Source organism: Petaurus breviceps, unplaced genomic scaffold (assembly GCF_028583685.1).
Source record: "Petaurus breviceps papuanus isolate PSGF00001 unplaced genomic scaffold, PetGlider_PUasm1.0 689, whole genome shotgun sequence".
In the NCBI taxonomy this organism is placed as follows: Eukaryota; Metazoa; Chordata; class Mammalia; order Diprotodontia; family Petauridae; genus Petaurus; species Petaurus breviceps.
The window spans coordinates 9,277,473-9,295,707 of NW_027186458.1; the positions used below are offsets into that span (position 1 = coordinate 9,277,473).

The following is an 18,235-nucleotide window of genomic DNA, read 5'->3' on the forward strand; positions in this document are numbered from 1 at the left end:
CATATGTGTTACCGATCACTTACAACTATCTGCTAGGAGACTCCACCCAGTTTTATCAACTTCTTGTTCCAAAACAAATTCATGTAAAATCCACCAGAATCTGTGGTTTGCAAATATCATACTTCCTCATATGAGGGTGTAAGTCTGGGTGCTCAGTGAGAAAAGCTCCATCGGACTTTGTATTTCTATGAGAGACATGTCTCACTGTAATGAATCCTACCAAGGTCAACATGCTCCAACTCTAGTCTGGAAAGATCACACAGGTATGACAAGAAACAAGATGCCACAGGGAAACAGACTTCAAAAGACCAAAACACACAGGCAGCACCTGAGAGTGCTGCTGTGCCCTGGGGGGGGGGGGCATGCAGGCAGCGTACCTTCAGGAGAAGTTTACAGATCTCGTATTTGCCTTTCGCGGCTGCTTCGTGCAGAGGCGTGAACTTCCACAGGTCAGCGACGTTGACAGATGCCCCGTGTCTCACTAAGAGCTCTGCTACCTCGTAGTGCCCATAGGAGCAGGCGTTGTGGAGGGGCACCAAGCCACTGATTGGGGGGAAAACGCGCTTTCAAATTCACAGAACTGAAAGAAAGCTCCTAAACATTATATAAATACACATAAAACAACGACATACAGATGAGTCAGAAGGGCTCTCAGTGACAGTTCCCCTCATTTTACAGATGGGGAAACAGAGGTTCAGGAAGGGAAAGCAACCCAGCTCACACCGTCAGTCTGAGGCAAGATTTGTATCCAGGGCCTCAGAGTTTGCGGCCAGGGCTCATCATTTGTTTTTCCTGATCCTCTCTACACCAGATATATTCATTATTATATTTATTGATTTCAAAAGCTAAAGTCTAAAAAAATCCTCTTTGATTCTCCGAGTTTCCAAGGAAAGGTTATTACTCCTCTTGTTAAAGAACAATGAACTCAACCGCCACCACGGCTGCTATGAGACTGGCCACAGTCACTGTCACCAGCCCTTTCCCCCTCCACTCCGCAGGCTTCTCAGGACTTCCTCATGCCACTTCTGGAGAGCCCAATGTGTGGTGGGCGCCCCGCTCCCACCCGCCAGCTGCCTCGTCACCTCCTGGTTCAGGTGAACCACCACTTATTTCTTTGGACCCTGGCACTTCTTGCCTTGGATCTTTCAGTGAGAAACTTGGGGTCGCTGAGAGAGCTCTGGAATTTCCCACAGAAAAGCCAACCCACGCTCCTTCTCTTCCCTTCTGGGTCCGGAGCACCAGCCGCTTGGACAGCCGGTCCCAGAGATGCGCCCTGGGGGTGAAGCACACGCCAGACCTGCTTTTCCTGGTGGTTTTTTTCTGCCTCTGGTTGTCTCTCAGGAAGGCTAAGTTCTTCTGAGTGGTTAAGGACCTCATCTGGAAGGTTTCACGATGTTCCAGGGCTGGATGCAGTCAGCACACAGTCTGGTCATCCACAGTCAGGTGCATGGGGAAGACCTCACATCTTATAGGGACTCTCCAACAGCTTCAGCACAATGAAAACGCTGGCTCAGGCCACCCAGGAGGCAGCCAGTCAGTTCTGAAGCCTGCTGGGGCTGGCGTCAGGAAGGCCCGAGTTCCAGTCTGGCCTCAGACACGCATTAGCTGCATGTTTGCTTCAGTTTCCTCATCAATAAGATGGGAATGATAACACCTATGTCCCAAGGCTGTTTTGAGGAACAACAGAGATGACATTCGTAAAGGGCTCTGCACAGTGCCTGGCACAAAGGAAGCCCTGTATAAATGTTAGCCGCTATTCATATTATTGATTACATAACATTGATTACAATGTTACAGGTACAATGCCAAGTACCAGAGATACAAAGAAGGGAAAAAGTAGGGGCCCTGCCCTCCGAAAGCTTGCATTCTGATCTAGGAAGCGCAATAGTGAGCACAATGGCAGGTAACTCCTTGTTCTGGCTCTTTGGGTGCCTCTGAGCCTCACCTGGGACTATATGAAGTCTGTCAGAAACAGAACCTGTGAAGCCCACAGTGGGAGGACTGAGAGGTGGGTGGGACAGGAAGGAGCAGGGCTGGGAGGGCGGGTGCCTGGGGTGGCGGCACGTCTGTCTGCCTGCTGACACAGGACCTGCTGCTGCGACAGAAGCCCCGGGACCACTGCTGGTTCAGAAGCCCTGAGACAGGCCTGTCCGGCTGTTCACAGAAGTCCTGGGACTTTACTGAGGATTTGTGTTTGGTTTCTCAGACAGAAAGTGAATTGATGATAGTGCCGGTAATGTGTGTGAACGCGGCTGTGGCTAGAATCTACTAAGCTTGATGTGTGTAGCTTTGTCTTCCCAGAAACAGAAACTGTGAAGGGCTTGAGGTGGACTGTGAGCTGGACGCTGCCCACCTGGGAATCCAGGTGACAGCTGGGCGAACTCAGGCAAGAGCTGGGGGCATGGAGGAGGAGCCAGGAGATTGGAAGTCAGCCTGTCAAGATGAAAGGATCTGCCCCTGGGTATTTAGTGCTGGCTGAGAGGGTAAGGCAATGAGGCCAAGGGGTGGGAGACCTTTACTCTGTACCCTTTAAGGGTGACTGAATTAAGGATGACTGGAAACCGGTCTCCAAACCAAGATGAAAGAAGACTTTAGATGGGTATTTTATACTGATACAGACTGTGACTTACTGAATGATATCTTTTGTTTAACACTATGTGGCCACTTCAGTAACAAGTTGCTATGGTATACTGTTGTGAATGCTGAATAGAGAGTTTACTATCCTAGGGGATCAGAACCTTAAAGTTATTCACAGCAGCAGTCCTCAGGAGAGCTGCTTGCGCTTGCCTTTACAGGAAGTAACATGAAAATAAATGTGTACATACAATTAATAAACATTTTGTTACATGCCTACTGTGTGCCAGGCACCAGGTGAACCACTAGGGATGCAAAAAGAGGTAAAAGACAGTCCCTGCCCACGAGGGGTTCACCGTCTAACGGGGGAGAACAACATGCAGACTAATACACACAAACCAAGCTCTAGCAAGGAGAATTAGAAAACAGGTAAGAGAGGGAAGACACTGGGAGTAAGAGCGGCCACAGAAGGCTTCCTCTACAAAGTGCTGGGATTCTCTCTGGGGCTAAAGAAAGCAGGGAGGCCAGTAGTCAGGGCAGAGGAGAGTGGCTCAGGCAGGAGACAGCCAGAGAGACTACCAGAGAGGAGGGGAGAGTCTTACGGGCTGCGCCAGGCATTCTCCCCAACTATCTTTAGGGCCCAGCTAAAACTCCAAGAAGAAATTCCTTTGTCATCTTTTGCCTCTTTTCATATTCCCATATTTATTAACTGATTAACAGAGGCAGCTGGCTGGCGCAGTGGATAAGGCACTGGGCCTGGATCCCGGCAGAAAGATCCTGGGAAAGCCACTGAACCTGTTTGCCTCATTTTCCTCCACTTCTCTCTTTGTGTCTCTCTCACTTGCTCCTTTTCCTGTCCTCACTAAAGTTGTGCATCAGGTTAACAGTCTCATATCTCATTCTTTGAACCCATGTGGGTGTGATGAAAAGTTACAAGCCAAAGGAACTGAGACCCACCCAGAAGCAAGTCAAACGCATGGAGTCTGAGATTCCGGGACATCCCTTTCTGGGTGCCTTGGGTTCTTCATCTGTACAATGGGGTGTTCTGACCAACAGCTGTGGCACACCCATCGCTGGAGATGGTTCGTTTTGGCACCAAGTCCGACTACACGCTCTTCAGCAGTGGTGGAGAAAATGGGGAAGAGTTAAGCTTTGCAGATTTATACCAACAAAGCTATGCCAGTGTCTCTGGAAGGTGTCCAAACTGAGGGAGTAAACAGCTTTTCATTATGAGATGCTCACAAGGGGTAATCTTGTTTCCAAGTGAAGATGACAAACTGGGAAGCTCCCACTCCAATCACCAGCAAACCAAGGTTGGGTGCTCTCTCAGGCACAACGGCACTCAGGGCATCACGCTGGTTACATAAAATAGGCTTGTTATGCTTCAGTCTGAGGCAAGAATGGAAAAAACAAGGACCCCAAACCCCATAGCCTCTCCTCCTCCTCCTCTCAGAAGACAAATGGGGGATTGTGGGTAGGAAATAGAGCATCCAGATTTTGTCAGAAAAAAATCACTTCATTCACTGGGTTTTGTTCACACGTTTGCTTGGCAGTGGAGATGAAGGTAATATGGGAAATTATTCTGACAAATAAGAGATTAATTATGGAGAAAAAGTGTCCGCTTACGTGAGAGTCAAAGAAATTTAAAAGTAATTTCAGTTAAGATTACCCCTCAAATGTTCTGAGGCACAGCTTATAGACTGGTTCATGTTATATGTGGTCAAATAGTTTATTATATTAACATTAGGGGGAAAATGGAGAATATTTGCCTAGAAAATAGTCATATTGTGCCAAGATTACCCCTAAGTTGAGACTAAATCTCCAGAGAACATAAAATGTGCACACTATTTGAACACTACAAGAGGGATAGATAGGGGACTTGGCTGGCACAGGAGCTCCCAAGTGAAGACTCTCCCTCCACTGACGCAGGAGCCCTGAGAGGTCAGTGACTTGGCCAGGAAGGTGTCAGAGGCAGGGCCTCAACCCACAGCTTCCACCATGTTGGAGGACCTCAGCACAGTGCCAGTCTAATGCATCCATGTGGACGCTTCATGTCTTCCCTTCCATTAGAAAGACAGTACTTGTGTGAAACAGGTTTACAAAACAAATACACATCGAACACTTTACCCCAGCAGCCGGCCTTTGGTGGAGCAATCATGGGGATACGGTTTCTAAACTGATGAAGGAAGACGCAGAGCCAGTTCTCAAGCGACCTGGGCGAGGAACAGGCCGCATTCTGTGGGTGACACTTACCCCTTGTCTTTGGCGTGAACGTCCGCTCCGTGATGGAGGAGGAACTCGACCACAGATACCCGGTTGTAGCCGGCAGCAAAGTGAAGGGGGGTCGAGTGGCGGCCTTCCAAATCTCGGCAGTTCACATTCTGAGGGCTACAAAGTTGCTTGAGGGTGAAGAAGGGAAGGAAATGGAACAGAGACGTGAAAAGAGTAACATTTCAATTTCAGTTTTAGATTTACCTCTACAACACTGTAGAGTTTTTAAATAGATTATCGTATTTCCTAGGAAATGTTTCTCTCCTCCAAAGATCAGTTAATAAACTCAATATTTAAGAACTGACCTCTTGAATCACAATCCCTAGAGAATCCTTCCTATTTCTCTGGCAGCTCTTTACTGCCCTCACCTAATCCCTTCCTGGTCCCAGCACCCAGACACAGCCACCCCAGGTCATCTTGACCTTGCTCACATCCACCCTGGCTACCTAGGGAAGGTTTGGCAGGCTAGGCTCATCTCAGCACTGTCTGTTCAAGGACATATTTTGTTGTATATCATTTTGAGATGTTAAGAACTGCATTTTGTAACTTGGGCAAAGGGCCTAAGAAGCTAAGGATTGAGAGGAGTTTAGTTCTATTAGGATCTTACAACTGGTTAGAACAGAACCAAACAAGATGACCTCCCTACCTAACTCTGTGTATTTGATGCTTTCTTAAATTTGGAGGGAAATTTTCATGAGTCTTGAGGGCTTCTATATATGCCTTCCCTTTCCTCTCCTTCACATATTCTCCCATTCTGTTCTCTACTTCTTTTTCTTCTTTTGACCTTTGTCCAATGCCTATCTGGCATTAGTTTAATCTGAAGTTTAAGACGCACATTGCTGAATCCTATCTCCATGTAGCTAAAATGAAATGGCCTAAACAGCCCTTCCAGGTCACAAACCATACTATACACAGCGATCATCAAAACTAACTGATGCTGGTTCAATTAATGGAACAGATCAGATAAGGAATAGTCAGAAACAACTGAATCCAACAACCTGGTGATCAGTAAACCTGCAGACATCAATTACTTCTGCAAAGAATTCTATGTTTGACAGGAATTGCTGGGAAAACAGTCTGGCAAAAATCGGATGGAGACCAACCTAGTATACCATATGCCATAATGAATCCAAAATGGACACAGGACCTGAACACTAAGACATACCGTAAAAAAAGCTGAGGACAGAGCCTGAGCAGGCCCCTTTCACCAAGGTGGGCAGCAGGGCAGGTCAGCATGAGCAGGATAAAGATGGAAACAATGTATGTGACAGCCAAAGAACACAGGCAACTGGAAAGAACCCATTAGGCGTAGATGTCGCTCCAAAGAGATGACAGATTAGGCTCCACAAGAAGCATTCCAAACCGTCTGAGATGGCGCCAAAGTATAAATAATGAGAGACGCAAATCAAGACGCCCCAAAGGCTTCACTTTAGACTGAGAAAACCGGCAAAGCTGACAAAAGATGCCAATTGTTGATGCTGAGTGGGCTACAGAAAGACAGCCGCCCTCAAACACTGGAGAGTGGCTGTGGTCTCCAAACCCTCCCAGCCCAAGACAGAAGGAACGGCCTGCTGAAGGACTCTGGACGGCCCGCAGAAATATAGAGGAAAACATCGTCTGCTTGTAGAGGAAATCCTCTGAGTGAATTCAGCATTAAGTCCAATCGGGAGAGCAACAGATACAATGTCACCAAAAACACAAATACAAAGAACAAAGGGTAGTTTCCATGACTCTTCCTTTCGGCCCTTCTCTTTCCTCCTTCCCGAGCTTCCTTGTTTGTTCTTTGTTACAAGAGACAGCTCCCCAACACATCTGGAGACAAGGGCGAGGCCGGTGGCTGGGGGAGCAGCAGGACGGGCATGGCTTGCAACCCCCTTTGTGCCCACTTTGGACGGGGAACGGGAGGGGACCCATGAAGGAAGAAAAGCCATTGGAGCAAAACGAAATCCATCTCCTCAAATACGTACACGGGAAGAGGAAAGAGAAGCATCCCATGCCTTTCATGGGCCAGGCACTCTGTGCTGCCCAGAGGGTCCCTCAGCCGACCATGCCAGGGAACTGGAGGAGGGGCACCAGCCTCTGGGTTTCCCAGAGTGGTGGAGAGAGGAGTGGACTTGGCTACCGACAAGGAAGACATGCTGCGGTGGATGATTAATACTAACTGGGGACGCAATCCGAGCTGTACGATTCTCTAGCAAAACAGGCAAAACACAGGCAGCTCTGGAGTTCTTTCTGATCCCCTCCCTCGGGACCAGCACTGACTCCATTCTGGACCCAGCTCCATTCCCTTTATATTCAATTACGGGTTTAGTCCAACGTGGGTCTTGTGAGAAAACTTTCCCATTACCGGAATGGTGAGAGGGTCTAAGTGCATTGTTTGAACTGAGCCCTGTGTGGCTGGGAAGCTGGACTGCCTCTCCCCACTGCTCAGAGACCCTCAATGGGGGACCACGTTATGCTGCCAGACACTCGATCAGATGCGAAGATCGATGCCAGGAGTTTTCTCACAATCACACATCTCAACTGTCTCATCTGAAGACTGGCCCCACACTGGTCAGTTACTGCTTCCATGTTCCTGTGATTGAGTACAGATGCTGGGAGGGACCCGGACACCTCTTTTTGTGATTTCAGGGGATTGATCTTGCTCATTCCCCCTCTCCTAACTTGGAAAGTCCCTAATCTTTCCTCTATTCAGAAATCAGGTCGCCTCATCTCATAGCCTGCCTTACAGTCTACTTACTGTGACCTTTTCATGCACAAAAATCTGCCTCGCCCTGCATTCAGGGCTCAGCACCAAAGCTGAGGAGGCCTGGTCCACATCGGTTAGGCAACCAGCATGCACTGCTTAATAAAGTGATAGGCTCAGAACTTCAAGCCTTTGTTTCCTCAGTCATTTCAGATTCTACCCAACACAAGGCTGAAGGAGTACCTGTGATGAGTGAAGTATAGCCCAAAATGTCTACTGGACAAGATCAGAGAGTGCATCTAAAGGGGATTCATGCATGAGGCTGGAAGAGTCGGTCAGCTGACAGGCAGTCAAGAAAGGCTTTAAACGCCAAAGGCAGCAGTTTGCATTTGATTCCAGAGGCAAGAGGGAGCCACTGGAGCTCTCTGAGCAGCTAGTGATTGTGATCTGGTGAGACTGGGAGACCCTGGAGTCAGGCTGCTGTGCTACTGTGGGTGAGAAAGGCTGAAGGCCTCGACAAGAACAGTGGTCGTATGAGGGTGTCCTTCTATGCAGCAATGCCACAGCCAGGTCTGTAACCCAAAGAGACCAAATAACAGGGAAAAGAACCTATTTGTACAAAGAGATGTATAGCAACTCTTCTTGTGGTGGCCAGGAGCTGGAAACTGAGGGGAAGCCAGCCATCTGCAGTGTGACTGAGCGAGCTCAGCATATGAGTGACGAAATGCTGCCGCTACATTCTGCTACTGTGCTTTAGTGCACTGTACTACAATACCATCAGAATCGAAGGGGTGGTTTCAGAAAAACCTGGGAAGTCTCATACGAGCTGATGTAAAGTGAAGTGAGCAGAACCAGGGGAGCATTATACATAATATTGTAACAGCAATGTTGTAACTAGGCTTACTCTGATCATTATAATGATCCACAACAATTCCAAAGGACTCATGAGAGAAAATGCTATATGCCTCCAAGAGAACCGAGGAACTCTGAGGGCAAACTGAAACTCTTTTTCCTTTTTAAAATTTTCTTGCTTTTCTGGAAACATTGTTAACATGGAAACGTTTTACATAATGATAAATGCATAGTGATTTTCTTATTTCTTTCCTCAATGAGTAGGGGAAGGGTTGGAAGCAGGGAGAAAATGTGTCACTGAAAATGAAGCGGAAGAAAATCAGACCCGAGATAAAGGCAACACTCTGGGGAGAACCAGGGCTTTCCCTTCTCCTGTTTTTTCCAGGGTTTTATGATGGCATTGTGTTTTTATTTTAGTAACTAACAAAGCACACAGAATTGGTGAGAGGAGTTTATGTGCAGTAAAGAGGGCAGAAGACAGACTGCAAAGGGCTGTGAGATCTGAGGGAGAGGAGGGGATAATGAGTATAGACAGCTTCTCCTAGAAGTTGGGCTGAGAAAAGAAGGGCAGCTGTAGCACACAAGCTTGAGCGGATGGCAGGGTCTAGTGAAGGGTTTTACAAATGGGGTACAACTGGGCATTTTGCAGGCTGCAGGGAAGCAGACAGGGAGAGACTGATGGTGAGAGAAAGGCATTGCATGACAGTGGAGGCAATATTCCTGAGGAGCCAGGAGCAAATAGATTTCAGGGTACAGAAAGAGAGAGCCAAGATGGCGCAGTACAGGAAGCAATCCAGCTGAGCTCTTACAATATTCCCCTAACAACAACTCTAAAATAATGCCTCAGTTCAAACTTTGGAATGGCAGAAATCAACACAAGGTCACTGAGGAGGTTGTCACAAGAGGTTTGTGACACTGGGGTTTGCTGGCCTGGAGCAGTTTTGGGATACTCAGCCCAGAAATGGTAAGCAGATCAGATAACTGGTTAGAAAAAGATTACAGGAAACCATCTGTTGGCTACATATGCAGCTGGCATTGACTCCAACATCCACAGGAATTTCTGGGTCGCGCTTCCAGGGCGAAGAAGAACACTGGGGGTCAGTCACCCCCAACCAGGGACAAGGGCAATGCAGGACAGCAGGGTCCCTAGCCACAGTTCCAAGACCAGGAGGAATGCTAGAGCTTAGAGCTGCAGGGGACCAGAGTATGGACCAGGAAAGCAGTGACCACACACCTCTCAGGATCATTTCACCTTAAAAGCACTGAAAACTTGTAACTCCCCCCCCCTCTCCCCCTGCCCATTTACCCCTAGGACTATCTTTGAAAACAGAAGTGTGTAATTGGGAAATAAGATACACAGGCACTGGGACATAGAGATCCACCATGCCCTACCGGAAAAGTCAAAGGGGGTATGGGAGAAAATATGGGAGAGAGCAGACTGAAGAAGGGGATATCCTGGGGGACTGCTATTTTAGGGAGGTAGGTAGGGGAAAAATGGGGAGAAAATTTGAAAATCAAAATCTGGCAGAAACGAATGATATAAATCAGAAGTTAATAAAGCACTTGAAAAATGAACAAAACAACAAAAAAAGAAAAGTTATACTCTTTTCTGATTCAGCTTTCTCCAGAGGCCTATAATATCTAACTTTTCTAAAATTCTGTTCTTCTCCTTAACTTATTTCTTATTTATTTTATGGTGAAATTTATCTTTTTATGAAAATGGCACACTGAAGTTTCCACTAGTATTCTTTTACTGTCTATTTCTTCTTGTAATTCATTAACTTTTCCTTTAGAATCTGGATGCTATGTCATTAAGTGCATACAAGTTTAATTCATTTTCTTTGTTACCTTTTGGTAAAATGTACTTTTGCAGATTATTTTTTTAATTATGTAAAAATGAGATTTTCTTTTATGTGAGATCATGATTGATACTTCTACCTTTTTTTACTTCAGGTAATGTACAACAGAATCTGTTACAATCCCTTATTTTAAATCTGTATGTGATTTTTTTCTCTTTCAAATGTGTTTCTTGTAAGGCATGTATTGTTGGATTCTGGTTCCTAATCTATTTAATCTAATCAAGCCACTTCTCTTTTGTGGGTGTGTCCATCTAATTCACATTCAGTTATCATTACTAACAGTGTATTTCCCTCATCTTACTTTCTTCTGTCTGTCTCTTCTCTTCTCCTCAAAAGTCTGTTTTTATTTCTCATCACTTCCTCCCCATCTGTCCTTCAATACTGCAATAGTTAGATTTGCTTTCCTAAATCTAAACCCAATCTGATTTTATATACTTTTAAAGTTTAATATGAATGATTTCAGATAAGATTGATTCTAATTGCTTTTTTTGCCATGAAAATATGTTTTACTTGTTAGTGTTGTAGATAGGAATGAATGTTAGTCCAATATTAGCAGTGGGAAATGTTTTCATTTTCAAATATGAACATGAAATTGTGAAAATATTAAGTAATAAATATTGGCCTAAGGCAATCATAGATTTAAGCTATGGACTTGTCTTGTATCCAAACTATCCCTTAGCTGCTGGTATATCTGGCTATGATTGTTCAAAAAGGTACAATTTGTGGAAGTGTACAATAAAAAAAATAAAAGAAATTGACAAGAAAAAAAAATTGTGAAAAGGGAATTAACAGCTTGGTAAAAAAGCCCTCTTACACGAAACTGAAGAAAATTACATCTTAAAGAACAGAATTAGCCAAATGGTAAAAGCACAAAAACTACTAAAGAGTAGAACTTCTTAAAAAGCAGAACTGGACAAAGAAAAAAGGAGATAAAATAGTGCATATAAAAAAATAATCCTTAAAAATTAGAGCTGGGCAGGTGTAGGCTAGTAACTATGAGACAGCAAGAAACAATAAAACAAAATCAAAAGAATGGAAAAAAAAATAGGAGAAAAATGTGAAATATCTCCAGAAAATAGATTCGGGGAGACAGTTTAAGTATTATTGAATTATCTGATAGCCATGATCAAAAAAAGAGCCTAGACATCATATTTGAAGAAATTATAAAGAAAAATTGCCCCAATATCTTAGATCCAGAATCCATGGATCACTTCCTGTGACAGATTCCAAAACTCCCAGAAATATAGCCAAATTTCAGAGAATGACTGATTGGCAATACAAGTACATAGTGAAAGACAGTCTGGAAGAACAGAAGCAAAAATCAGTAATGTTAGAAAACAGGCTCTGTCATCAAAGTGGACAAAAATGGCAACATTTAATGTTGCAGGGATTGTAGGAAGAGAGATATCCTGATGCATTGTTGGGGGAGCTATGAACTGGTACAACCAATCTAGAAAGCATTTGGAATCACTCAAATAAAGTAGCTAACACGTTCCGTAACCTTTGATCCAGAAATTCCATTAATAAGAATAATGTTCCCTATTTACACCCCCATTTTTATAGGAGCACCTTTTGTGATGAGCAAAGATACCAAAGGATGGGAACAGTTAATTTTGGAGAGACAGTGGAAAGATAGTCACACAGTAGAGGTCAAAGAAAAAATATCACAAGGGGCCAGAGAGGAAGAATTCAAATATTGTGGAGCCACAACAGACATTATATTTCACATGAGGATCACATGAAATTTACATAGGGAGCAGAGGGTCCATAATATGATATGCTAGAAAGTAAAGGAGCTCGGAGTAAAATCAGGAATTACCTATACAGCAAAACGGAATTTAATCCTTCAAGGGAAGAAAGTGACATTTAATTAAAGAGAGGACTTTCAAGCATTCCTGATGGAAAGATCGGAGCTGAACAGAAAATCTGACTTCAAATACCAGACCCATGAGAAGCATAAAAATGACAAACAGGAAGGAGTGTCATAAGGGACTCAATATAATTAAACTGCTTAAATTTCTGTACGGGAAGATGACACATGTAACTACTAAAAGCTTTAGCCTTATCCCGGCAGTTAGGAAGTTAGAGACCATGAGAGTTAGTCTGTTATGTTGGAGTAATATAAAAAAAAGGGGGGGGTAATGAAAGAAGAATACACTGGGAGAAAGGGGAGGAGATGGAGAATGGGGAAATTTTTCTCACATAAAAGACGTGTGCAAGGAAAAGCTTTTATAGTGGAAGGGAAAATGGTAGGGGAGGCAGGCAATGCTTAAACCTCATTCTCATTGGAATTGGTTTAAAGAGAGAAGAATATATATACACACTTGACTGGATACAGAACTCTATCTTAAGCAATACGGAAATAGAAGGGGCAGGGGAATAAGAGATATTGGCTGGGATGGGGTGGGGGCGGGGAAAGATGTTAAAAGGGAAGGTAGTTTAAGGGAAGCAGTGGCAAAAGAGGCTTCTGAGGAAAGGATAAATACAAGAAAATAGGATGGAGGGAAAAACACAGTAATCATAACTATGAACGTAAATGGGATGAACTCATCCCAAAATTGGAAGGGGATAGAAGAATGGATTAGAAATCAGAATCCAACAATATGTTATTTACAAGAAACACTTCAAACAGAAAGAAACACACACAGTTAAAATAAAGGGTTCTAACAGAATCTATTACGCTTCAGAAGAATTAAAAAACAGAGGGGTAGCAAATGATCTCAGACAAAGCAGAAGCAAAAAAAGAGATAATCAGGAAAATTACACTTTGCTCAAACATAAGATAGACAATAAAGTAATATAAAATTTGTTTTTCAGCAAGTTTCTCTGATAAAGGTCTCATTTCTCAACTACATAGGGAACTGAGTCAAATTTTTTAAAAAAGCCACCCCCCAAATGAATAAAGGATATAAAATATTAAAAAGTTTTCAGAAGAAATCAAAGTCCTCTACAGTCATAAGAAAAAAAGATCTAAATCACTGCTCATTAGAGAATGCAAATTACAACAACTCTGAGATACTACCTCACATCTATTAGAAGTAATAAATGCTGGAGGGGAAGAGTAAAAATAGATATATTAATATACTGTCTGGGATAGCTAGGTGGCAAAGTAAATAGAACACTGGCCCTGGAATCAGAAGGATCTGAATGCAAATCCAGTCAGACACTCACTAGTTGTGTGACCCTGGGCAAGTCACTTCACCCTGTTTGCCTCAGTTTCCTCATCTGTAAAATGAGCTGGAAAAGGAAATGGCCAACCACGCCAGCATCTCTGCCAACAAAACCCAAATGGGGTCACAACGACAAATGAAACAAGTGAACAACAAAAAGTAACGAAGAGGGTGTAGTAAGAACTGATGTGGGGTGGGGTGAGAAGGACCAGGCGATCACGGCACACGGTAACAGCAACGTTGTGGTAATCGTCAACTCGGCGACTCTGATCAATACAATGATCTAAGACAATTCTGAAGGGCTAATGATGAAAGAATGCTATCTGCCTCCAGAGGAAGCTGAGTTCAAACGGAAGTAAGATTTTTCTCACTTTAATTTTGCTTCCCTTTTTGGGGGGGTGATGTGGCGAATATGGAAACATGTCTTGCATAGTTTCACATGCATCATTAATATCATTTTGCTTGCCTTCAAAGTGGGTGGGGGAAGGGTGGCCCAAAATTTAAAATGAAAAGCATGTTAAAAATAAATAATAAAACTGTATTAACATAAAGAGCACAAGGAGAAAGGTCCTTCATCAGAGGCCAGCATAAACAAGGAGCTGAGGGGCTGATGCTAAGGGTTCTGAGATCTAGAGAAGGGAAGGAGGCAGCTCACTGTAAATGATTCCTATTTTCCCAGCAAAGTGGGACATGAGGTGTTCTGCAGAGAGGCCAGAAGAAAGCGCCAGTGTGGGAGGCTTAGGGAGAGGGTACGAGGTCTGGAAGAACCACTGGGGATGTGACAGTAAACCAAAAGAGAGGAGTCAAAGTACCCAGAGATGGCCTAGATCAGTGGTGTCAGATTCAAAGGGAAGCAATACAAAGTGCAATGATCTGTATGTGAGGATCCCTGGAGGACGCATATTGACTTAGGTGTACAATGTGACATTCGCTGTATTGTCATTAATTTTGTAAAATCTTTCCCAATTACATTTTCGTGTAGTTCAAGCTATACTTGGGAGTGTTGTGGACCACGGTCTGATGCTTCTGTTCTCGACTCAGCAGGGTCTTATGACCCCCCCTAGTCCGGCTGTCTGCCAAGAAATGGGCAACAGCAAAACAAGGGGGAGAAGGGTTCAAGAGCAGAGAATGATGGAAGGAAGGCAAATGACGCTCCCAGAGCAGGAGTGAAAGCCTGGGAGAGGATGGAGGAGCCAAGGAGCCCTAGGTCCTAGTGGGGGACTCCCCTCTGCCACCCCACAGGTGCTACAGGTGCCCATGGGATCTGGGTGTCTGAAGCCGAAGACTCTGTGTTAAAAGCAGGGATGAGAGTGAAGAGGCTGGATACGAGAAAGTAGGGGAGAGAATGACAGGGCTGAGCAATGGCACATGTCTGCAGAATGTGGAAGCCTGCAGGAGCCTTTCCCGCCTTACCTTCACAGTTTCCAAGTCTCCTGCTTTGGATGCCTCTAGGAGCCGGTAGTCGACATCTGAGGTACGCACAGGTGTACTTTCTGTAAGACAGGTTGGGACAAGGTAGAGACAAGGGGAACAGAGAAGGAGGGCCACCAGAGAGGTCATGACACCTATGGTGACCTCGAGAGGTGCGGCCCAGGCCCGAGCAGACCCTTGTTTTTCCACCAGGTCACATTTTTATACTAGACCAGACTCCGTTCCTTTCTCTATGATCTCACCTCTGCTCTCAGCTCTCCTGGATATGGCCTCATGATAGTTAAGGTTATATTTGTGACGCTATTTGGACAAGAATGTTTTAATGTGAGTTCTGACTGATCTGTCATTCAATGCTGGAGACATCATTCACATTGCCTAGTGATTTATCATGTAACTCCTCACCCAGCATTTGTTTTCAAATGATTCAATGATAAAACAGAGAAACCACTGCTGACAAGAGCTAGTGACAGGCCATCACTGTCTGGTGCCAGAGAAATGAGATAGTCCCTGACTTCAAGGGGCTCATGTAGTACTGGAGGAAAGATTACCTGTTCACAGGTAAGTAAATACAGAATGTATTTTTAAAAATTAATCAGCAATGATTGGAGGGGGGAGGAGGGCACTATGATGTGAGGAAATTCAGAAAAGCCAGTCTGAAGGAGCTGGCATTTGAGGTGAAACCCAAACCAGTAAGAACATGACTGCTAACAGTCCAGACTGGAGAGGGGAGAGCCTGGACTGGAAGCATAGAGAAAAGGGGGCAGATGAAGAGATGCTGAGGAGGGGGGACTCAGGAGCCTCCTCAGACACAGGGGGGCCGGAGAATGTAAGCCAGACAAAACTGGAGAGCCTGAAGAACTGAGAACTCTTAAAGGTCATGATTCTGGGTATGTCTAGGTAAATGGGGCTGAACTCAACAGGAATGGGCAAGTTTGGAGAAGGGGTGGCTTTAGGAGGAAAGATGCCCAGGTCCGTCTACATTGGGCAGAAATGCCAGCTAAGCTGGCAGCTGGAGAGGCAGGCCTGGAGTTCCAGAAGCTGAAGAGGGCTCCCTCTCTGTCCACACAGAGGTGTGGACCATGGATGACAGACGAAGTTGCAGTGGAGCCTGGAATGCAGCAAGCAGGAACTGCAGGATCCTCCATTCACTTCTCTTAGTCACCTACACGTTCCACGCGAGGCACCAGGGGCGCAAAAACAAACGTGTCCACTCCTCAGGACATACCAAATAAACATGAGCCCATTCGGATGAGGAGACTCGTGAAGCCCGGGCCATGAGGACTGGGAGCAGCCTCCCGGAGACCAGCCCCATGGGGCTCTGAAGAGATGCTGAGGGGCAGAGGGCAGATGGGAGCAGCAAGCGCGTTTGGTGGACTTTACACCCATACGATGTGTGAGAAGCAGTGCTGGGTGACAAGGCTGGCAGGGGCCTGGCAGGCCACCGTCGTCAAAGACACTGCTTGGGCGAGCGTGTTCTCATTAAGGCTGCAGCTCTGGAAGCCTCGTCCAGTCCCCCTAGCCGCTGCGGCCCAGGCTACACTGCAGCATGTCTGTCTGCACTGTCATATAGCTATCCCTGGACTTACAACCTCACCCACAGGACACATACACTACGTGAAGAATAGGTGTCTGCCGACTGATTAATGCTAACAGTGGTAGGGAGCCATGCAAGGCTTGTGAGCAGGTCTGTGATGCGCTCAGACGAGAGCTTCAGCACTTGGATTAGGGGACTGATGGAATACGTTATGGGTGCCACAGGCAGAAAAGGGGGTGGCTTTAAGGAGGCAACAATGACTTCTGCTGTGCTTCTAAGTTGAGTTAAAAATGTCTACGGCACCTAGACTAACTGGCTGGTGATGCAAGACTGGGGCTGAATGTGCAGACCATGGGGAGTGATGTTTGTAAAAGCTGATTACGTCATCGAGAGGAAAACAGAGAGAGAGGGCAGAGCCCGGGACAAAGTATGGGGTACTCACAATGGGAGGCGGTGGAGGAAGAAGACAAGGAGATGAGTCTCCCAAAGGACAGGGTGGGTGGGTAGGGTCAACGGTGGCAAATTCTGGAGAGAATGAAAAACCATGAAAGATGTGGCAATAAAGAGAGCACCGACGGCTCAGAAGAGAGAAGCTTCGACTGAGTGGTGAGACTGGGAGAATAAGTGCGAGGGGGCTGAGAACAGACAAGCGGAGGCGACCCAAGACACAGCTTCCTGTATGAGACTGGTTGTGCGCAAAGGGAGGATCAGGGAAGGCCTCCAAAGGGGGGGGTGAGCACTTGGGCGTGGTTTCGAGGGCAGAGAAGGTCAGCACAATGGAGGAGAGGTCCAGGGAGGCTGGTGAGAAAGGCTCTCTTCATCAGCACCTGGAGCAAATGAATAATGAAGGGGGGCACAGTGCCATGGCATCTGAAGATGAAGAGAACGGGAGGGTTCGCAGTGAGTGACTTCCTTTGCTAAGCGGGGAGGGCGGAGAGGAAGAAGAGGAGGAGGAGGAAGGGAAGGTGACAAAGAATCAATAAGGGAGGGAGGGACAAAAGGATTTCCTTCTTCAGAGACATCAGAACGACTCCCCCCTTCCAGCAGAGCTGAGCAAAACGTCAGTCCCAGTGACAATGTCTGAACGGGTCGTTTGCGTCATGATTTGACATGTTGGCTCCTGTTGAAATGGCAGATTAAGAATGCCTAGAACGCCCCTCGTCTAAGTTTCAAGGTGTGCTATGCCAAGTATAATACTCGTTAGAGGAGATAACCACACAATCACAAAGGGATATACTTCAGTACTTCAAGGATCCATGGACTCATGGGGATGGGTGCCCCTTCCACCAATGCACAACGTCAGCCGTCCTATCTCAGAATTTGGGATGCGTATGTGTGCCTGTGCTCACAGAAAAAGCACTTTAGGGTTGTGGTATTCTGACGGTGTAACTGGGGGGCTACGCTGATCATGTGGCTCTGATTTCTCAAGTCCGTGGGTAACTTTTTATGTTGAGATACATTCAGTTGATGCCCAAGGGCATTTGTCTTCGAGATCAGAGAGTTCTATGCAGAGCTATCAGTCTCTGAAACCTATCCCACGTCCTGAACCACAGGACTAAGATGTGGAATTGAGAATTGGTTCTAGATCAATTGCTATAAAAAGCATGAGGTAGTGGGTCAAAAACAAAGCCTGAAGGATTCTGGGAAAAGGAGACACAGAGTGATAGCTTCCTGTGACTAAGGTTTCAAGGATGACCATGTTCTGAGCCCATTCTCAGGCAGGAAAGAGGTTCAAGATGCACAAGTTCTCCGCTATCTGTTTTAATATTAATATCAAGAGGGAAATCAATACACATAGATATCACACGTGCGTGTGTGTGTGTGTGTGTGTGTGTGTGTGTGTGTGTGTGTGTGTGTG

General features: G+C 45.6%; 1 protein-coding gene across 1 annotated transcript in view; it reads right to left on the reverse strand.

The window, feature by feature from the left end:
• The window catches only part of TNKS (tankyrase), a 201,623-nt gene that overhangs the window by 38,775 nt on the left and 144,613 nt on the right, over nt 1-18,235 (reverse strand). The window contains exons 13-15 of the mRNA XM_069104958.1: nt 14,826-14,905; nt 4,828-4,973; nt 378-543 (exon numbers count right to left, since the gene is read on the reverse strand). Of these exons, the coding sequence (XP_068961059.1) occupies nt 378-543; nt 4,828-4,973; nt 14,826-14,905 (392 nt within the window). The remainder of the gene's footprint in view (nt 1-377; nt 544-4,827; nt 4,974-14,825; nt 14,906-18,235) is intronic.